Raw genomic sequence first — 23,019 nt, 5'->3', positions numbered from 1 at the left:
AAATGTATCCCCATGTAATAGTTTGATAAGGATGCTCTTTAGTCTGGTTTTGTGATTTCATAATGTTTAGAAATGGTTGCTCTAACACTGAGACGCATGTAAGTGCCTTATTTACTCAGGACAGTCAGCAGAGCCACGGAGTTCATAGAGTGTCAGATGTAAATAGTCTGAGATGTGCTTTAGGAAAAAAAAATACACAACTGTTTCCTCTATTTATGGTTATTTTCAATAAAGAGATATAATTATTTAATAAAGAGTACAAGTCAAGTGCCTGACGTTTTCTTGGTGCGAGAAATAAATGAAGACCGCTTTGAATTCAAAAAAACTTTTTTATTGAAAACAGCATGAAAAAGAAAAAGCCACTGCAGTGAATATTTTGTTCCCCGAAAACAAAACGACGTAAATGGAATTGAGTGATATTATACCGTGATGCGCCCAAGACCAAAATCAAATCTTTGAAATATACATCAGAGTAAACAGCAGCTGATAATAATAATTAGCATTCCTTTATTTTCAATATATACCTTTTCTCTGTATAATTCATCAGCATGTTTGGCATTGCATATGTGTGGTATAAAAACATAAAAATCACGAAATTTCATACTGCAACCTCCTCATGAAGTCTGATGCGAGGATGGATATATACAGATAGGACATCATATTAGGTCATATACAGCAAACTGATGCATGTAAGTACAGTATAAAAATAGCATGCATCTCTGACTCACACACTCAACAGTCTTTATTCTGTAATGTATAAAAAATAAGAAAAAGAAGAACTTTAAGGATGCACATTTTTTGAATTATGTGTACTATAAAGCCATACTAATTCATATTAGCGTCCGTTTTATATAATCCAGTAAAAGAAACAGTGTGCAACATTAAATGTGCTACAACAATTACGGTTAATTTGGCCTCAGTGATACTCGAGTGATTTTTTTTTTCCCCTATCAGTCACTGTTAAGATTGACATTTCTACACCCAAATCCTCCTTTACATCCAGAAATGAAAGTTAAACTGAATCTCTAAAGCTATGGTAGGCAAAAATGTTTTTGGTGTCATTATAAGGGGGGGGGGGGACCGTTCAACAATAGCCTTTGAGAGGGAGTGGGACTCCTCCTCTACCTCCTCTTGGCTCTCTTGGGGAGTGAGAAAGAGGTGGAGGGTTAAGAAGGTTTTCACCCAATAGAGCCGGGGGTATCCACATGAAGCTCAAGGCCAGCAAAAATCCTTTTTTAACTGTGCGTAATGTGCAAAATCCTGCACTCATCTGGTGGGAAAGACTTAAAACAGAGGTACGAACTGCAGGTGGAGGCCCGCTCATTCTTTTCCCCTTTCAAAGTTCATCCAACAGCAGCTTTAACGTGTGTTTGATTAGAACAAGTACATCTAAGGAATCACAATCCTCCATTCGTACAATCCTTCAACCAGGCAATAACAGAACCTGTTTGTAAACTCCAGACTTAATGTTTTAATAAAGAAAACCATTATAAAAACAAAAAACATGATCAGGTGTAACATAATGAATGCAAAGCAAAGGTCACTGATCCTCTGTAGTAATAAGTGGATGGAAATCAGCAATCTGTCTACATGCACACTCTGTCTTTCAGCCCCGACACACACCGACAGTCCACATAGAGCATCGTTTATTCACTAGTCACACATGGAGGGAAAAAAAGTAGCATGCAGTAAAGAAAAAAGGCACTGGCACACACAGACCTCGTGTGTTTAGCATTTCTCAATCTTCAGAGTCAGTACTTAGGTAAACTCTCTCTTGCATCCTCCAATTTGGCAAGAACCCACTGAAAATAAATAATGACCAAAGTTAGAACTAATTATTTTCACTAGTCGTGTATCCCGACTGCAAGGAAATATCAGCTTGAGTCCAAATTGCAAACTTACTTTGGCTATCTCTGGAGTTTTGAAGTTTATTATCTTCCCAAACTCTTTGGCATGAAAGACTGACTTCACTCTCTCCTGCAGTGGAAGGCGAGGTTCAGAGCAGTAGTAATGATAATAACGATAATGATAATAATAAAGAAATATTTGGGTGGTAAACAAAGGTAACAGCTTTTTTGTTTGTTTTTACCTTGGCCTCAATGCGAAGTCGGCGGTCCTCTATAATGGTTGGATCCTTGGTGAACTCTTCAAATAGATACTGCCACTCACAGGTCAGCTGACCAAAAGTGCCTTTGGTCACAAAAAATATTCCCCTGGAAAAAAAAAGATGAGTGTGTAAAAGGAATGAATATCTTGTGGAAGAACAAAGAAAAATTTAAACTTTATATTTCAGTTTCTTTATCCCAAAACAATGATTTCCAGTCACAGGCATTAAAAAAGTAAAAAGACACGGATAAGCTGAAGCCAACATGGGAGTGCCTTAAACCTTAATCAGAATGCCACCAGATGGCGATAGCTGTGGTTGTAAAAAGACTTTGGGTCCTATCTTTGTGAAAACAGCTTCCTGTCTCGATTGTAAACATTTTCCAGCTCAGTTTGTGGGTCAGTCATTCATTTTGGTCTAACTGAATTAAAAAAATGGATTTTTAAATAAATCTTCAAAATGACTTCCCAGTCAGTAGACAGCTTACTGTCTCATTACATCCATGTTTTGGGCGGGATTTTTTGCTGTTTTTTGTTGGGGGGGGGGGGGGGGGGGGGGGGGGGGGGGTGTTAAACCAAGACAGCAGCAGTGGAAATGCTCATCTCCGGGATTCAAAACTGCAGCCCCCTGGTGGGCAATGAAGGTACTGCATGTCAGAAGTATGAACTCAAATCTTTACATTAGTTAGAATTTAATTTGAATGTAACGCTGTTAATAGAGAGTCAAGTACAAGAAGTACGTCAGAAGATTAAAACAAATGAATGAAAACAAAGGAGAGAATTTTCTTCACAGTTTATCTGAAAGCCTTGGTAGAAATACACAAATACTATATAAATTTTACAAAAATTTTAACATCCAAACTGATTAGAAAAGAAAAATTATGCATCATTTGAACCATATCTCAGCTCTTGGTCATTATCTCAAGTAAAACACTTTCTTGAACAGAAGAAAACAAACAATAAAGGGTAAAAACAAACAAACAAACAAAAAAAACACTCACCTCTTGGTGATCATGAGGAAGTCAGATTCATTGACTTTAGCATGAGCAAAGTACCTGTAGCTGGCAAAACGTCCATTCTCAATTTTCTAAAAAAGAAAGAGACTAGAAAAATATCTGACCAAACAACAACATTTAAAAATATGTCACTGTCTGTAAAAACCTGTATATAAAAGTAAAAGAAGCATGAGCTACCACAGCAAAAACAGTGAATCAGTATCTGCACAATAGCTTCCCTGTAACGAGACTGGAACATGTTGTGGGATGCAGATGCAGGACAGGATGAAACAAAGACGATGGCAGGTGGAAGTTTGAAATGCAAAGACTTTATTAAGAACAAAATATCAGTGAAAGGTTCCAAGTAATGACAAAAAAAACATAACAATGAAGGAAAAAAAGTGTGATTATGATGACTTAAAAATGAACACTAATAAGTAAACTAATGAGAATATAAAGCCTGGTCCACAACAATGGCTTTCTTTTAAAAATGCATAACCATTGCACTGTTAACACGTAGCTCTCAGATTGCATTTCAGGATATTTAATTGAGAGACCTTTACAAGTGTTAGGACTGTGTTTTAGTTTGGACAAGAGGACACAGAGACTTTCAGACTCTAGTTTTCTGATTAGATCATACGAGTCAGCATATGTGACCTTCACACAAACCTTCTCCAGCAGGAAACAAATGCATCAACCTTAATCATGAATGGTTAATGGTCATGTGATACGAGGTTTACAGCCAAGTTGGACTTGGCTGAGAAATGGTGGCTGGAGATCATTTTTATTTTGTTGTTGTGGAGCAGGGAAAAAAACAAAACAAACAAAAAAAAGGGTGATGAAAAATAAAAAACACAGTTAACAACAAAATAATAAAAAAAAATGAAATACTCCTAAACCAGTGACACCAGTAATGAAAGTCCCTACTTTGGTTCACTTTAATCTAACCAAACATGATCTCCAAACTTTGGGACAACCCTCCAGCACAGACTACACACAAAACACCAACTCTACAGTTTTCACTTCTGTCACTGCTAGCTGTTTTTACTCATCTCCCTTATCCTCTGAGCCAGATCTACGCCATTCACTGTACGCCACTTGCCTCTGTGGACATGACAGGAGAGAAGAGTGGAGGGTCAGATCAGACAGAGGGTGCGAATCTTTCTGCTGATAAGGCAACTTCAAGGTGAGAGCCAAGGAAAAGTCTGGGTGACCTATCAGCACTGTTCCAATCTGCTGTTTCAGACTTTAAAAGTATGGAGAGTAATACGTCTTAAAAGTGTTACAAATGCGTATGGTATGATCCACAAGTGTAAAGTAAGAAATCACACAGGAAGTAGAGATGTCCTAGTTTTCCAGTGGGACTTGAACACAGTGCAAAGTGCACTTAAGGCTTTGCAGGTAAGTTAAAGCTTTGTTGTGTGTAGTTTTAGACATTTGTACGGACAGAAAGTTTTTTTAAAAGAGAAAATGATCAGATTTGTGAAGCTGAACTTTAAAAAAAAAAAAGGTCTGTAAATTAAACTAATTTTACTTGAGGTCAAATTACTTTGTATGTGTGTGAACTGAAGCACGCATTTGTGAGTCATCAAAAGTTTCACACAATAGAAGTCATTTACAAACAATTTGAAAATATTATATCTGAGCTGAAAAGACTAACAAGAGCATTAAATGCTCTTGAATCTATAAAAATGTAAATGGCTGTAAACTGGATAGATCACAAACCCCTAATGCAATAGCTTAATTATTGTTTGAGCAGATAAGATAATTATGGTGGACCTAAAAAGATGAAATTTGCCAGACTATCAGTTTAAAGAGATCAGAATCCCTCCAAGCTTAGACTGTGATAAACATTCCCTCTTCTCTCAAAGACACAAGGAAACATTTGGGAACAATCAGGAACAATGGTGTTGAAGGCTTTTTAACAAAAGCATAAACATAAAACTGAAGAACTTACTCTGATTTATAGTACTATTACTCTACATGTCCTGGTCCTAATTTAAGCTGAAGGAACAACTCAGTTACTAACACATTACTACACACACGCAAACCTAAGCTGGTGAGACAGAAGGGTGACAAACTGAAGAAAGTCTTGAATGAAGATGAAGTTAGAAACACAACGATGAGACAGTCAACATGGAGCAGACTGGCAATGATGTGAATCATATGACAAGATTTAAAACCCTTTTTTTAGCTTTAAATTTTGCAGAATCTTTATAAAAGAGCACCAATTTGTTCCGCTGAAGTTCTCTGGCCTCTCTCGTAGGCTGCTTTAATTTATCACCTTTCCGTAAATTTTAGGGAAATTAGGATTTTTACTATTAAACACAATGTGCAGCTCACACCTGCTCGTCACAAGCTGAAACTTCAACCCACTCTATCCAGCTCGACAGCTAGACAACATCAACAAAAGGGTCGTTAAATATCAGACCTGAAACACATGTAAGCTGCTCTAAAATGTGAAAATATGGCAGACATGATATATTTGGATTATATGCAGACATTCTGTTGATTTCTGGTGTGAAATACAGCAAATATAATCTTTTTTTATTTCCTATACCCTTTTATTCTTCCTTGCAGATTACAAGATTTAACCAATGCCGCTTCCTTTTAACTATAACTTAGTGATATAAAAAAGAGACATTTTTAATTCTATCCATCTGTAGTGTTCACATTTGTAACAAAGTTGCTGATAAAGGTTCCTTCTGAAAACTTGCATGGACATCCTCATATGCATTAATGATGCACATGGACCAGCCTCAGTTTGTAAGCTATTCTGCAGTCTGGCAGCTTAACCATCGTGTTGAACAGATTTGTCTCTGATTGCTTTCCTGGTCGTCAGTCTTGCATTGACCTCTCATTTCTTAATGGCATCTGAACACTGGGAACACGGTAGCTGAAACCTTTCTACCATTAATGAAGTATCACTTAGCATCAATATCGCATCCTCTGCCAGAAGAAGAGTTTTTCTCAACACTGATGAATGACTCACTTAAGACATAAAAGAGAATCAAGTGGGAATGAGGGGGTGGGGGCTGCTCATTTTTTATCCATTGGATTGTATTGACTTCTTTTCCTTCAAAAATTAAACAAATATGTAATTTGTCCAGAGACTGCCAAACCTATTCCTACAGGAGTAGTAAAATTTCCCCAAACAACAAAGGCAACCATTTAGAGCATCCAACACAGCTAAGAAAATCAGTAAAATAAGTTTGAAATGTAAAGATAATGACACCACATCACAGCAAAGATAAAACGACTTTAAAAATTAAATGACATGAATGCAATATTGTTAACAGAGTTTTCCATCTTTGTAAAAAATGGGAATGACTATAAAAAGGTGACGATGGAGAGGGGTTTTTGCCTTACCTGAAGCATCTGACTGCCAAGGCCTTCCCGCTCCTTATATGGTCGTATGACACCATCCTCGTGGATGAAGCGAGGAGGACGTAGAGACTGAATATCTTGTGACGTCTCTGCTGCCCTATATCGAGACAAGGAAGAGAATTGCATTTGGAAACACACACCTACACACAACTCAGGGCATAAACAAATTCAAACAGGACCTATCTGATTACACACTGATGTGGCAAGCGCACAATCACATAGCACAGACAGAAATAACTGTACCTCTTGATCCCTTGGAAAGTACTGCTGGCCATGTCAATAATGCCTCCTGTTGGTCGGGCTACTGCACCAACCAAACCTTTTCCAACACCTTTAAAAAAGCCCGCTGCCCCCTCTTTCTGGGCCCCTGCATAATAACACAAACACTGCAGCTTGAGTTCAAAGATCTTCAGGGCCAAATGCCAGAGTCAAGTGTTCAATGGAAACACACTAACAGAACAGGTAGTTTTTTGATGTCCTTTTAAATATTTTATGCCCTTATTTTATTGGACTAACATGTTTATACTTGTGGTCAGACTCATCTTACCTTTAATAGGTTTGGTAACGATCCCTGTGATCCCACTGACAAATCCCTGTGGGAAAAGGAAGATAACGCTACAGAATAAATGACTCATTACAGCAGAATTTCCAGCAGTGCATTTTCTGTCAGACTAGTTTGCAGTGTTGTTGTTGTTAGTCTTACTAGTTCCTACATCCTGCATCAACTGTGTGTTTCCTGCTGATAAACAGAGAGGAGCAATTTAAAAAACCCAAAAAACCAAACATTTTACATACAGACACCAGTCCTTTTCCACCCCTGGTCAGCCCCTCTCTCAGACCGCTGGGCTGTTTGTTCATAGCTTCTCGTCTCTTCTGCTGGTACTCCTCATCCATTGTGATCGCTGCAACACCCTTTGCCATGGCACCTGTTATCCTGGAGGCTGCACCTGCAATACCGCCTGAACAACAAACATGATTCGTTACCTGAGACTATTTTTTAATATAATTTAAATGTTCATTTCAAAATTCAATTCACAATTGTGTCAGTGGAAATCTGAAATTTTAAGGGCTCCAACATGGTGCTAAAAAGTCTCCGATGTGTAATGAAACAGCCACAGTTCACTGTTAAAGGCAATATAATGCTGAAATTTAACAGATATAACACTATATTAAAAACACAAGAAGTAAACCGACAAATGCTCAGTTATTACACTGTTTGGTACGGAAGCTGCTCTGCTAGCAGCCGCAAATCACTACAGAGGGTGGTGAAGGCAGCAGAGCACATAACTGGCACGAGGCTTCCTGCCATTCAGGACATTTATCTTCAACGATGCCTCCGCAAAGCACACTGCATCATCAAGGACCACAGCCACCCAGCACATAAGCTCTTCTCCTTGTTACCATCTGGCAGACGTTACAGGAGTCTGTCTGCTCAGACTACAAGACTTAAAAACAGTTTCTACCATCAAACCATACGACACCTCAACCACAAAACTTAAACACACACAACACACTCCACAGGACGCACTCAGAAGCTACCCTGCAGCTTCACAAGTACACTGTATAATCTGCACTGGTCACTTCCCTTTATTGGTATTTATATTTATACTAATTATATTTGTAATAACTGCCACTAAAAAATTTTGTACTATTCACTTTGTACTGCTGCTCATTCGTGCCACTGTGCAATATCCCATTTGCCCCCCCGTCACATTCCTATTTAAGATTTTCTTTATTTAATCACTAGTGTGTACATATATTTATATATACATATATATATTTAGTCTGTTAACTGTTAATCTTTTTTCTTTTACTATATTTTATTAATATTTTGCTCTTTACTATTTTTTCTACTGTACCATTCTGCTGAGTGACTGTCTTCTGCTCATCAAATACATTTCATTGCAATGTTGACCCTGTGCTAACTTGCACATGACAAATAAAACTGAAAACTGCTCAAATTACAGCCCTATATAGCAGCCATGAACCCATCCCAGTCAATCAATGTGTATAATGACAGCAGATAAAGTGAGGACAGCGTGCAGGGCTGTACAAAAGTCTTTAACGACTTTTTCATTAATTTTTTTCATGTGGTGATGAGCAATAATTCTCTGAGCTTTATTAAGTTTTTTGTTGGACATTTGCTGCTTTTTAACTCATTTTCAATCTAGTTTCAGATTATTTTCACAGGATTGTTTTTAACATTTGATAAGCTTCTTAACACTGATGTCAAGCATATAATGACACCTAGCTAAAGGGATTAATCATTATTGTTTCTACACATAATGGACACTTTCAATTAAATTTTATTTTTGACCAGTTTGTTACCAGCAGCCTCTCAAAAGAAGCAAGTGATTTGAATCTATGAAACATGGCAATGATAAAACAGTTTAACAGGCATAAAATAGCTGCAAACAATTGAAGGAAACTGGACAGTTGGGAGGGACAAAGAAAGAAGTGGCAGGTCTAAAAGGCATGCCTCCGCTCAGGCTGGACCTCAACGTAAGTGAAGCAGTGTGGGATCATCTTTACAGAAAACAGAAGAAAAGGCAACCAACATCTAAGGAAGAGCTTTGAATGTCCTTCAAGAAGCCTGGAGAACTATTTCTGAAGACTACTTAAAGAAATGACAAGGAAGCTGAGTAAGAGAGTTCAGGATGTGATAAAGAATAAATGCAAGGAGGTCAAACAACTTTGACCTTCGAGCTTGATAGAATTGTACAAACTGTTTTTGCTGTACATACTGTATTTCAAAATACAAAGAAATGAGAGGGAGTGCAAAACCTTTGCACAACACTCTACATAAAATTAAAAATGAAAGATAAATTAAACATAATTAATCTTTGCATTAGAAATTCCAGTGATTATTTAGCAGTTTTGATTCTGTTGAGCTAAGGCTGACTCTGTATTACCCCTTTAACACTATTTCATGCTTACCTACAGCTCCTCCCACCAGCGCCTTAACCCCAAGAGCCATTCCTTCAACAAACTCCTCAGGGCCCTGGATGGCTCCCTAGAAAAAAAAAAGAACAGTTATTGTGAATGTTAACCTGAACGCACTTCAAAGCTAAAAGACCCAGTTGAACTTGTCAATTATTTTACTGGATATCATTACCTGATAGGGCTCATAGAAGAAAGCCTCCACCCCTTCTGACAATCCTCTGATCAGTCCAAATGGGTTTCCAAGAACATCGAGGCCCAGCACGAGCACATACATCTGCTTAATAGCCTTGAGATACACATAGGTGGAAAATCAAAATATCACAACAAGAGAAGACAAGACAAATTGCCACTTGTCTGGTTTCATTGTGCTTGTATGTATTACCTGCTTAGAATAATGTCTGAGGACCTCCCACTGGAGCTGCTGAGTGGTGTAGAACTGGTAGGTCAATTCAAAAAAGGCCAGCCTGAAATAAATGTCACATTCAGCCAAGAAGCAGGGTTGGAATCACCAAGAACAAGTCACATGGAAGTAATTTAATGCTAATGGATGGCACGTGCATGCTGTGTATTTGAGCCTTTTTCTGTATTCGTACTTGAAGACAACATCCTGCACATCAGTGAGCGTCGCGCCGATACTCTTTAGCAACAGATTTAGCGACTGGACAGGGATCAGTTCCGAATCTCTCTTCTTCTTCAAGCCATCCTCTCCGCCTGTGCTCAGAGAGAAACTCAGGTGCAGCTGACAAAAAGCAAAAACATTAGCAGGCGTTACTATGGCAACGGAGAAATTGCAGAGATCAGTTCAGACACTATTTGTTTGACAGAAACTGCATTCACACACACCTTAATGGGGGAAATGTGGAAGTACTCGTAGAGGCTGATGGGAGATTTGTCAGCAGCAGAGACATGGTTCAGTTCTGTCTTTATATTCGTTATGTCCTTTTCAAACAGTTCCACCTAGAGGATCAGGGGAAAGGCACAACAGCTGTTGAGTTAACTGAATTACTGACTAACTGAATAATTATAACGCATTCTGAACAGAAAGGTAACTTGTGTGTGTGTGTGTGTGTGTGTCAATGCGTGTAGCCGACCTCCTGTTCTGCGCTCGTGATGCTGTCGTTCTCTGGGGAGAACAGGTCCAGGATGGCGTACAGGAAGCCCAGATCAAGTTTTAGATCCATCTCCTGAATTAAAACCACAAAGTACCTGAGGCGAACAGAAATCAGGACTTAGACAAGTACAAATGAGAGCACATTTCAGGAGTTAAACTTTCAGGTAACAGAGGATTGTAAGATTTCAGCTCACCCAAATATATTATTTGTCTTAAAAATGACCTTTATCAGGTAGATTATGATCCTGCCCTCCATATAAAATAACAATGAATATCAGCTAGAAAAACGTAATTTGAGGAGAAAGTGAGAAAAGAAAAGAAAAGAAAAGAAAAACAATTACTTGATGCGTGAGATATCAGAGTGCCCCGCTGCTCGCGTAATAATGCTGATATCAGTTAGAGGTTTGGGTTCTGTGGAAAAAAATGTACAGAGTATGATAATAAAGACGAAAGAGCTAAAATAGTCTATTATTGTAAATAAACAGATAACAAAAAACCTGCATTAACAGACCTGTCTCCATGGCGACAGACTTTGGCAGTTTCACAGGGTAAAAAACGTAAGGGAAGATGGCCCCAGGTAGCTGATTCTGGATCTGTAGGAGGAAAGGATGCAGGTCTGTTTAGTGCACAGACCAAACAGAGCTACACAGCTACGAAAATGCAATTAATAAAAGCCTTTAGCTAACTTGCAGTTATGACATTTATCTTTTTCATCATCTTCTTTTTCAATAATTATTGTAATTTGAATAAAATGTTTTCACCTGTATCCGGTGAACTTGGATACGATAGGTGCTCTGTCGTGGTGAAATGCTGTACTCCACCTTCACACCCGGCAGGAAGTGCCTCCTAAGAGGAGCATCGCATGGCTTCATTATCTGCATGTCCTGGCCAGTGGGATTAAAGCACACCTGGGAGACAATGACAAAAAAATTCAACAATTATGATAATTATCCCATTATCATGTGCAATTTTAAATTCAGTTTTATGAACGAGTTTACATGCTATGTGGATAATCTAAAACCAACTACTTTCATTTGCTTTTATCCAACATTTTCATATGACAGAATAAAAATAATTGCAATATTTAACCTGAAAGCCGTTTTCCAGATCAAAAATTTCCTTGTCTACGGCCCCAGATTCCATGTAGTCTTTGAACTTGTCCTCCATAACTTCAGCTTCCTTAAAGCTCAGAGGCTTCCACCGACTCTTCTTCTTAGGTTTGAATTCCCACACAACATCAGAGCTAAAATAAAAGAGGAAAGAAATTAAAGTCTCAGATTAGTTAAGCAAGAAAACATAATTTATAGATAAAATTTATACACTCATTGGTCACTTTGTTAGGTACACCTGTTCAACTGCTCGTTAAACCAACTATCTAATGTGTAAATGAAAAGGTGCTTTTTAAAAAAATATATTTTTTTTAGGAGTGTAGAGATGGTCATGATGACCTGCTGCATTTCACACCTAGCATCAAAATAAAAAAACAACAAGGGATTTAAGTGATTATTGTTGTCAGATGGTGCCACACTTCTGAGCTACTTGGACTTTCCCACGAAACCATCTCTAGGTTTTTCAGAGAATGGTCTTGAAAAAAACAAACAAAACAAAAAACAACTGAAAATATAAAATGCCTTGTTAATCCCAGAGGCAAGAGCAGAATGACCGACTCCTTCCACCTCATAAAAAGGCAACAATAACTCCAATAAGCACTTGATTTAACCAAGATCTGCAGAAGAACATTTCTGAGTGCAGAACACGCAAGGCCTGAAGCAGATGGGCTACATGGCACCTGCAAATTAGAGTTTACTTCAGTTTACTATTTACTAAGCAAACACAAAAGCGCAGCACCTTGTGATCCCAATGAAGGCAACTTCTTGGCTGGTGCTGTTGTTCACCAGCGATAGGCCCACATGCCGTAGTGCCAGGAGGATTTCCTGTTGAGCAAGCTGCACCTTCTCATTGTCACAGAGCATCTTGAAGACCCGTCGCTCCTCAGTGAACAGCACAACACGCTGGAGACCTTAGAACAGATAAATAAATAAAAACAACACACATTTCTTTAGTAACCCAAAGGAAAGGTGTTGCTCATTACCATTACAAAATGAATCAGGGATCAATAAAACCTTAGAAATGATTCAGACTTGCAGTTCATAACTCCAACATCTTGCCAGTAAACTGGGTTTGTTTTTTAATACTTTTTTTTTTTTTTTTTTTACAGTTCTAGAGATTATATTATTACAATATGGCAACAATTAAGCACTGGCAATAAACTGTGGAAACTATTAAGATCATTTCAGTTTATTAAACTGCACAAAACAGCTGAGCATTTTAAGATCATTCAACTTTACCTTCATAAAAGGAAATCACAAAAAGTTTGCCCTCCTTGTTTACGTCCTCTCGCAGGTCCTAAAAGACAAAGCATATAAACTTCAGTATCTTTAATCTTTATTTAAATACTGATCCAGATTTACATGATCTGTATCTATACAGTGTTAAACTAAAGGTAGTCAAATTTATGAAAGACTCATCACCACCAATAACATATTTCCAGTTAATTAACAATGAATTTGCAATGGTGATACTACTTTACAGACCTCACACTTAAAATCAGAACGTCAGTGACGTAGTAACTTATCTGGCTAACAATTAGTGATAGTCATGGGTTCTTTTTCTAACTTCGCTTGGTGTTTCACTATGGGAATCGCCTCGGCGTGACCAACTATGGAAGCTCCAATGACACCATGTCTGTCTATGACAGACCTGTCGAGCCGTGCTCAGGGCTCCGCCCCCTCATTCTAACACAGCCGACCAGCTCCTCCTAACTCATTCTCGCTTTCTTCCTGTGAGAAATTACTTTGACCTCCCCCAGCGCATCCAGGCTAACTTGATTAGCTGCTTACCAGTTCTCAGGCGTCCTGTGTAGGCGTACGTCGCCGAACGCAGTTTTTCCGGTTCAAGTTTGGATCGTGCTGAGTAAGTCCTTCGAAAGAAGTGTACTTAGAGTTATACTGTGGAACAGCAATCGCGTCAGGCGAGCTGTCCCAGCGGTTCCTGGTTTTAGTTAGCGAGGTAGCCGACGTTGTGTAACTCGGGTTAACGCGTTACGGCGAGCTGTTCGTTCAGTGTCCGGCTAGCATTAACTTGTTAGCAGGCCACAAACCACATTAGCATCTCATTAGCATTAGCTTGTTAGTCGACCTAGGGTTCGGTTAGCATTAAGTTGCTAACGATATTGGCTAGCAGAGTGCAGCTAACGTGTCACGACAAGCTGACTCCCGCGGCGACTAGCTTGGATTTAACTCCCGCTGCTAATCCTAGCTACTTACGGGCTAACGTGTCGAGATGAGCCTGGTGTAGCCTAGTCTCACCCCTTTCCGCTAACCAAGTCTACAGCTCCTACCCCCGCCAAAAGGTCGGAGCCGAAGGCCAAAGAGGCTGTATCCCGTCCGTGCACCGCATCATGCGGTGCCACCATCTCGGGCAGGCACCCTCATCCAATGTGCATCGTCTGTATGTGCGCCAAGCATGCTCAGGTTTCACTGGCGGACCCTCAGGGATGCCCACACTGTGCTTTGATGCCAGAGAAAGTCCTGGAAAGGAGGCTGAGAGTATTTCTGGAAGTAATTCTGGAAGACATGGGCCATCAGCTTGACTCGGGTTCCCCGAACCCAGCCCTCTGGGATGAAATCTGCGTGGTTAATGATCTCATTCTTCGCTCCTCCAGGGGAGCAGTCCAAGGGTGTGGCCGTGTTATGGGCCTTGCAGTCTCGGGTGAGAGAGCCTTGTGGCTAAACCTGTCAGGCCTAGGTGATGCTCAGAAGGCTGAGCTCATGGATGCAGCCTATGACCAAACCAAGGGTCTCTTTGGCCCAGCCCTGGAGAGAATGAGAGAAACAAGCACCCGCAGAAAGCAGGAGGGAGAAGCATTCAACCTCTGCTTACCCAAAAATCCTAACCCTCAGCCCCAGCAGGTGCCAAGAGCTGGCTTTGCCGCAACAGCAGCAGCTGTGAGAGGGAGACAGAGTGGGGTCAGAATGCAGAGAGGAGCAGGAGGCCCGCAGTCTGCCCACCAGGCCAAGGTAGAGAACCAAAGACCTTGGGGCAAGCATTCCTTTGCAGCAGCTGCTGCAAAGAACAAGCCGTCACACCCCGGAGAAGGGAAAAAGAAGCGGTCAGCCTAGCACACCTGCAACATTCTGTGTCACCCCTCTCTTCTCCCCCAAAGAGAAGGAAGGTGTTAGAAGGGGTAACCAAATCACTCCAAGGTTCAGGGTCTCTGGAAGTTTCCAGTTCACCAGGAGCACCCTCTCAGTCTCCTCCTCCAGTTCAGGGAGGACAGACTTGTGGACAAATGGCGCAGTGTCACCAAGCACTCCTAAGCACTCTGTCTGTGTCACCAAGCACTGCCCAGAGTCACCAGACACTTCACTGTGTTTTGGGGGTAACAAAAGAAATAAAACGTGCATTTCTGCAGCCAGGCAGTTTGCCAAGGGCAGAATGTCCCCCCAGTTTCAAAATAAAAACAAAAGAAAATCACTACCATTTGTCTTTGTTCCCAGCGGTGAGAGCTTACGCTCTTCCCGAGGGAGAGAGCCCCAACTCCTTCCGGGAGACAGGGGTGACGTCACGCTACCGTGTCTTCAGGGGCCCGCTCGCAGCGCGGCTGGAGCGGTGGCGCGCATGCGCAGTTCATCCCTGGGTCTTGTCAACCATTTCCCATGGTTACAGACTACAGTTTGCGGTAGTGTTAGCTTCGGTGGCCAGTGGCGACTCAGCGAATGTGCTGGAGGAGGAAATATCCTCCCTGTTACACAAACAGGCGATCAGAGCGGTTCCGAGCGAAGAAGCTCAGCAGGGCTTTTACTCCCGCTATTTCCTCATCCCGAAAAAGGACGGAACATTGCTCCGTCCTATTCTGGATCTGCGTGTGTTAAACAAGCATTTGAGAAAGTACACGTTCAGAATGCTCACACACAAGACGCTTTGTCGCTCAATTCACACAGGCGATTGGTTTGTTACAATCGACCTATCAGACGCAAATTTTCACATCGCCATTTATCCTCCACACAGGAAATATCTCAGGTTCGCTTATCAGAGCGTAGCGTACGAGTTTCAAACTATCCCATTCGGGCTATCCTTAGCCCCAAGGGTGTTCAGCAAATGTGTGGAGGCAGCGCTGTCTCCGTTAAGGAACAGCGGCATCAGAATATTCTCTTACATAGACGATTATCTAATATGCTCACGATCACGCGAGCAGGCGATCAAAGACTCCGAGGTGGTAGTGAATCACCTCACGGAGCTCGGGTTCACAATCAACCTGGAAAAGAGCCACTTGGAACCCGCACAGTTTACAGAGCTCAGAATAGACTCCATCTCTTATCGTATCGCACTTCCAGAGCGGAGGATCGCATCCTTCACTCACTGTCTTTCCCGCTTTCAGCTGGGGAAAGTCGTGCGGTTCCAACTCTGTCTCCGCCTCCTCGGCCTCATGGCCTCGGTGATATCGGTGGTACATTTGGGGCTGCTTATGATGAGAGATTTTCAGCGGTGGGTCGCTTCTCTGCAGCTGTGCCCTCGCCGACATCTCAGTCGTGGTGTAAAATAACGCAGTCGTGTATCACGGCTCTCTGGCCTTGGAGGAGCCCAACAGCTCTCGCTGCGGGGGTACCTCTCGGAGCAGTATCATCCAGGGTGACACTGACCACAGATGCATCCCTGTCAGGTTGGGGTGCAACTATGATGGGCAGAGCAGTGAATGGCATTTGGTCACAGAGACTCGCTCTGAATCACATAATTGTGCTGGAGCTCCGTGCGGTTCTCCTAGCCTTACGGCATTTTCTGCCGTATCTCCGGGGATAACATGTTTTAGTGAAAACAGACAACTCCACTGTAGTTGCTTATATCAACCGCCAGGGCGGCACCCGTTCCCGGCAGCTACACAGGTTAGCCAGGGAAATAATTGTGTGGAGCAGCACTCGGCTCCTCTCCCTTCGAGCAACTCACGTGCCAGGAATTCTGAACAGGGGGACGGACCTCCTGTCCAGAGGAAATCCACTGTTTGGAGAATGGAGGCTTCACCCACAGGTGGTGGAGCAGATTTGGCAGAGATACGGCCGGGCTGCCGTAGATCTCTTCGCCTCGCGAGAAAACACACAGTGCCCTCTGTTTTTCTCCCTGTCCGACGCAGATGTGCCACTGGGCGTGGATGCGCTGGCCCATCCATGGCCAAAAACACTGCTGTATGTTTTTCCTCCCCTCAGCCTGATCTCCCCAACACTGATCAGAGTGAGGGATCAGGGGCTGTCACTGATTTTAATAGCTCCACGGTGGCCATCCAAACACTGGGTAGCAGAAATCATCCAGCTTCTGGTGGACGAGCCATGGCCACTCCCCATCCGCAGGGACCTTCTGTCTCAAGCGCGTGGGGAGATATACCATCCCCATCCAGACCAGGTTGCTCTCTGGGCCTGGCCCGTGAAAGGTGGAATTTGAAGGGGCAGGCATGCCTCCGAAGGTTATTGAAACCATTCAGAATGCCAGAGCCTCCTCCACTCGTTCCATTTACAGCAGTAAATGGCATGTTTTTGAAGAGTGGTGCTAGGGCTGCACGATTAATCGTTAGAAAATCGCGATCTCGATTCATACTTATGTGCGATCTCATTTCCAAATGACAACGATCTAAAAAAAAAAAAAAAAAGAAAGAAAGAAAGACGACGACGATTGTACCGCATTTTGATCCGGGACATAATCTGCATGAAAACAAGCGCTCACTCTTCCTGCTCAACAAATGACAAGGGCGGAGCCTTATACCACGTGATACAGAAGCTGTGCCGTGATGCTCAAATTGGCAGGAAAAAAACAACGGAGAACACGTCAGGGGTGACGAGAAAGTGACAGGAGAAAATTTGTCCCGGTCAACCACCCAAACATCAATAACGGGAACCTTATACAGCGCTTCCCTATACACGTCGAACTCCCGCAGGCACAAAGAAATTACTTACTTATCACCTGACCAAAGATATGGCTCCCATCAACACTGTGCAAAACGAAGGATTTAGGAAAATGATCAACACCCTAGACCAGGGGTCGGCAACCTGCGGCTCCGGAGCCGCATGCGGATCTTTAGTCCTTCTACGGCTCCGCATGGTTTGGGGAAATAAATAATTTTTTCTAAGTAATTAGCTAAAGTCTATTTTATTTATGTTAGTTCTTTTTTAACTCGTAGTTCTAAATTGGAAGATTATTGTGATATTGAAATATAAATATAAAATTATATTGTATTAGTTTTTGATCGATCAAAATAAGCGTCACACTTGCGGAAGCCGATATACCCGCCGAAACACCGTGCGAGACTTTCAACCCCAGGAAGGCCAATTATGGATCTTCGGATCCACATTATGTCAGCAGCTGTTCTCCAAAAACAAACACGTTCACGCCTCACAGACGACAGCTTACAGTCGTGCGTAAAGATGAAAGTGACCCCGATCGTACAGCAGACGCTGTGCGCAGAGGTTCAGGAGCGGAAGTCCCATTGTAAACATATCACGGGAGACCCGACTATGTTTCCATGAACACGCTTTTCAGCATCTTTTTATTGACCACTTTTCACACACGGTTGCCTTACGCATACAGCCGGTGTTAAAGCTCGCAGCCCGACACACACCAACACAACAGCATAGGTGGCACAGATGTTAAGGCGGCGAGGCGTGATTGCGGGTACCGCTAAGGTGCGTCCGCCTCCCCTGCAGCGGCGCTGCAGTCCACGCCCCGCCACACACATTAACCAGGTAAAATACATACTTAGGCGGAATTTTGCAAAGTTCAAAATGTGTTAATTACATAAATAAAATGTAATTTTCTCTGTAGCACTTCATGCATTTAGGCAACACACCTTAGTTGTTCACACAAAGCATAAAGGTAAAAAAAACAAACAATATATACAGTGTTATGTTCATTTTAGATGTCAAAAAGTATTTGCGGCTCCCAGAGTTTTCTTTTGCGTGGAAATCGCGTCCAAATGGCTCTTTGGGTGTTAAAGGTTGCTGACCCCTGCCCTAGACAAACGCTACACAGTGCCCTCCCGCAACTATTTTTCTATTGTTGCACTACCTGCTCTATGCACGCACTGTCGAGCAACGGTGGAGACGGAATTTCAAGCAGTACAACATTTTGAGGCAACAACAAAATGTGAGGCATTTATTGTTTTTATGTTTATTTATTGTTTTTATGTTCAGTTTCAACTGTTACGAAGTTGATGTGCAGTTAATAAGTGCAATAAATATTTATATTGGAAAAGAAAATCGTGAGAGAATCGTGATCTCAATTCTAAGAAAAAAAATCGTGATTCTCATTTTATGCAAAATCGTGCAGCCCTAAGTGGTGCCATGAAAAGCAGATAATCCCTTTTCAGTGTTCAGTGGTGGAGCTGTTGTGTTTTCTTCAAGACTTGCTGGACAAAAGGAGAGCTATTTCCACCATAAAGGTCTATTTGGCAGCTATTTCAGCCTGCCACGTGGGGTTTGGTGATAAACCTGCTGGTCAGCACCCCCTTGTATGTCGCTTCATAAGAGGGGCGCGTCGAACGCTCCCAGTCTCTAGACCACTGGTCCCTTTATGGGATCTGTCAGTCGTTTTAGACGCCCTCTCCCACCACCCCTTTGAGCCTGTTGGGGCAGTGGGATTGAAGTTTCTCTCTCTTAAAACCGCTCTGCTGTTGGCTCTAACCACAGGCAAGCGAGTTAGTGAATTACAGGCTCTGTCTATTCACCTCTCTTGTCTACAGCTGGCCCTGGGACTCACTAAAGCACGTCTGAGGCCTAACCCAGCCTTTGTCCCTAAAGTGTTGGAAACATCATATAGGTGCTCTACAGTAGAGCTCCTGGCTTTTCACCCCCCTCCATTCTCTTCAGAGACGGAGCAGAGGCTGAACAATTTGTGCCCTGTGCGGGACTTGGAGACTTATGTTTACAGAACAGCTGGATTCAGGAAGTCGGATCAGCTGTTTGTTTCCTGGGCTTCCCCTCACAAGGGCAGGCCCTTATCATGCCAGAGGCTAGCTCATTGGATTGTAGAGGCCATAGCTCTGGCTTATAGCTGTAAGGGCTTGCAGGCCCCCCTGGGACTCCAAGCTCACTCCACTAGGGGTGTGGCCACATCCTGGGCTTTGTTCAGAGGTGTATCAGTCCAGGATATTTGTGCGGCAGCAAGCTGGGCTACGCCACACACGTTTGTCCGGTTTTATCGGCTGGATGTTGCACAGTCATCCCTGGCTCAGGCAGGATTCTGGTGCCTCAGGTTCAACCTGAGATCCTGGAGTAGTACTGGAGCGTAGCTTCGGGAGCTGGCGCAATCTGGGAGTGGGCCATATCTCTCATAGTGAAACACCGAGCGAAGTTAGAAAAAGAACGTTGGGTTACTTAACGTAATCCCTGGTTCTTTGATAACAGAGTGAGGTGTTTCACCAACACTTCCCTCCTTGCTTAGGTACGGAAAGAAATCTGCTTGGAATGAGTTAGGAGGAGCTGGTCGGCCGTGTTAGAATGAGGGGGCGGAGCCCTGAGCACAGCAAATCTTTAAGTAAAGCCAGCCTAATTAAATTTATACTTAAGATAGCAAATACTACTTTTTTAAAGCACTTTCAGCAGAAACTGATTTTATTTTGGAAACGTAAGATATTAGTGTCTTTGGGGAGAAAAAGGATTACTGATAAACATTATTATTCAGGCAGTTATTATTCTGACTCGTGCAGTACCTCTTCACTCTTTAGTGTCCCAGAGTAAGTGCTGCATTTCCAGGAGAGCGCTCGTGACCCAGTGGGCTCAGTCCAGGTGTAATACACAGCTTTCCCAGCCTCCAGCTCCTCATGCTCTGCCTTTTTCTGAGAGCTGCATGTACACAAACCCACCAAGACAGACACATGCTGTATGTATCAGCAACATGAGTTAAAGCTACCAAAAATGACACAAATCAAAAAAAATTAAAGACTGTGAAAATACAACAGAGCCCCTCCACCAAAATCAAGGACCATGCCAGCAATCATATTCTCTGAGTTGTCTCTCAGCCTGCATCAGCAATTTTCATCAAAAGACAGAAATATGTCACCCAGAGGTCCCCAAATTTGCTCCTGGAAATAAAAGGCTGAAATATGCACGTTCACATATTAGTCAGGATTCTGATGAAACAAATATTCAATGGATAATAAAATGAAGACTGAAGGAAGAAGTGGCGAAGCTGGAATCTACAAAAGGGTATAAAAAGCACTAGTCGACAGTACAGCACTACAGGAAGAAGCAGATGGTGTGATTCCTTTGGAGGAATCCCATCCAGTCAGCAGCATTCATATTTTTCTATAAGAGCATAACAGAGATGAAAGCAACACTGAGTAAATGGCTTAAGATTTGTATTCTGCTCCTTCAGCTCTGTGTAAATTTCAGGTAGATCAGTAAAAAAGATAAGTGGGTAACGGGGTAGGTCTTTTATAAATAAAAAACTGAAACTGTGACACAGTCAGTGGCATTATCTTAAGTATTAAAAAACAGAGTTTGATAATGGCAGAAGTAGGCCATGATACACACTAAAAGGAAATATTGAAAGTACAGTGATTACTAAATACAGCTAATATAACTTTGGTTAAGGGAGCAGAGTACAGAGGCAAACTAGAATCAGAGCTCAAAGGATCTTTTTTATACTTAGGTTTAACTACACTCGTCCATCTGACCACACTCTGCACTCAAATGAACCCTTAATGTAACATCGAGACCAAACCATGATTAGCTGCTGCATCGTTTGCATATTTGGTTAACTCTGGTTAATGTTTGGAGACATCTTCATGATATACTTGATCCTTCCTCTTTGCCTCACCCACATTCCCTCTTTCATTTTTTTAATATACCCACTGTTTTACTTGCTATTTCAAGATAATTTGGGTCATTCCATCTTAAAAACATCAAATTTAAAAGCTACTACCTGATCATCTCAGATTTCCCTGAACAAATTTGAGGTGAAAAATACACTTTGGTGATTTGATACATGACATCCAAATGTGTTTGTTATTCTCCCCACATTTAAGCTCTATGATCTGTGAACCCATTCACCTGATTTGGGTTTGGTTTTAAAGAACATTATGTGAACTGTATATGCAAAACTGTAAAGAAATTTGAAGTCCCACACCTACAAAACTGTGGTTTCTATAGGTCTCGAAATCTGCTGCCACAGATCAGACACCTAAATATTTTTGGGACATCAGGTATTCATCATTATATGTTAACCTGAGCTATGCTACTAGGAGTCCACATGCAAAGAGCCATGGTACCAGATAATGAGTCTGAAATTTTTCAAAGACCTAGCTCAATTATTTTTCTAGACGATGGCATTTTAAATCGAGCCTTCAAAAATGATGTTAGAAAAATGTCTAAAAACACCCCTACCTTCTTGTTTTTTTAAAACTAATGACAGACTTGAAGTTTGCTAAACTCTTTCCACTGGAATTTTTTTTAGGCAAATCTTAGATGATCCTGTGGGAGGTATTTGATAAGCTAATATGAAACCACCCATGCGTTACTCATAGTGCAGTTTAAATAACCAAATGCACTGATGTGTGTTTAAATTGTTTTTCTTTTACCTTTGTCAAAGTTTACAAGACTGATTACTTCCTATAGGAAATAACTTTTCTCTGGTGATGACAATGTAACTACACTGATGGTTCTCTTTTGTAATTCCTGTTTCTCATTTCTATCTTTATTTTGAGTTCAGAGTTTGTCAGAGGAGTTTCCCTTTTTCATATTTTCTACCTGTCCTCCTCCCCTGAGAAGGAGAGGTCAAGTATCTCATCAGCCACCCACGAGGATTCTGTCCGGACACTGCATGACCCACAACACACAAACAAACTGCTATCAGCAAAAACAAACACAGGCAATTATTATTAACTTAACTGTTTGAGGCAGCTGGAACAGAAGAACAATATTGTTACTCAATAAATATGCAAAGACACATGTCAATAAAATATGGAAATGGAAATGTTTTGCGTGACGAAACCTGTAAAATTAATGGCTGCTGTTCATAAAATGGATAAAAACAAGAGACAGAAATAACTAGAAACACTAACAAAAGGTTTATAAGTACATTCGCCACAAAAACATCCTACTTCTGGATAGAGCACCTAATATTAGGGTGAATGTGGTACACACACAAAAAATCTAACTGAAAAGAAACATTTTGAAAGTATTTCAAAAACACCGTTACAGACAACACCAAAGATCTACACTAATGCTAACAAACAGTATGACAGAAATATATATATATATATATATATATATATATATATATATATATATATATATATATATATATATATATATATATATATATATATATATTTTTTTTTTTTTTTTTTAAACACTTTAACTAAATTTCAGAATTTAGACCTCAGTGACATGGGCCTAGAGGCCAGTTTGCAACCCTCCGGCAAACCCTAGTTGCTAA

The 23,019-nt window shown here is 41.4% G+C and overlaps 1 protein-coding gene across 4 annotated transcripts in view; it reads right to left on the bottom strand.

The window, feature by feature from the left end:
* Positions 1–947: 947 nt before the first annotated feature.
* vps13a (vacuolar protein sorting 13 homolog A) overlaps positions 948–23,019 on the bottom strand; it is a 47,962-nt gene continuing 25,890 nt past the window's right edge. The window contains exons 55-76 of one of the 4 annotated variants that reach the window (XM_063490447.1): positions 22,329–22,397; positions 20,291–20,423; positions 12,888–12,945; positions 12,388–12,559; positions 11,629–11,782; positions 11,301–11,447; positions 11,051–11,132; positions 10,881–10,950; positions 10,520–10,634; positions 10,272–10,385; positions 10,022–10,167; positions 9,811–9,892; positions 9,601–9,714; positions 9,423–9,498; positions 7,281–7,444; positions 7,033–7,078; positions 6,729–6,852; positions 6,468–6,582; positions 3,105–3,190; positions 2,090–2,213; positions 1,903–1,977; positions 948–1,802 (exon numbers count right to left, since the gene is read on the bottom strand). In XM_063490447.1, the coding sequence (XP_063346517.1) occupies positions 1,752–1,802; positions 1,903–1,977; positions 2,090–2,213; positions 3,105–3,190; positions 6,468–6,582; positions 6,729–6,852; positions 7,033–7,078; positions 7,281–7,444; positions 9,423–9,498; positions 9,601–9,714; positions 9,811–9,892; positions 10,022–10,167; positions 10,272–10,385; positions 10,520–10,634; positions 10,881–10,950; positions 11,051–11,132; positions 11,301–11,447; positions 11,629–11,782; positions 12,388–12,559; positions 12,888–12,945; positions 20,291–20,423; positions 22,329–22,397 (2,317 nt within the window). In that variant the 3' untranslated portion in view covers positions 948–1,751. The other 3 variants (XM_063490448.1, XM_063490449.1, XM_063490450.1) reach the window with 3 other exon arrangements.

Source organism: Pelmatolapia mariae, linkage group LG12, assembly GCF_036321145.2.
Source record: "Pelmatolapia mariae isolate MD_Pm_ZW linkage group LG12, Pm_UMD_F_2, whole genome shotgun sequence".
NCBI classification, from domain to species: Eukaryota; Metazoa; Chordata; class Actinopteri; order Cichliformes; family Cichlidae; genus Pelmatolapia; species Pelmatolapia mariae.
The sequence above is the reverse complement of the archived record's forward strand: the minus strand, read 5'-3'. Positions and strand labels throughout refer to the sequence as shown.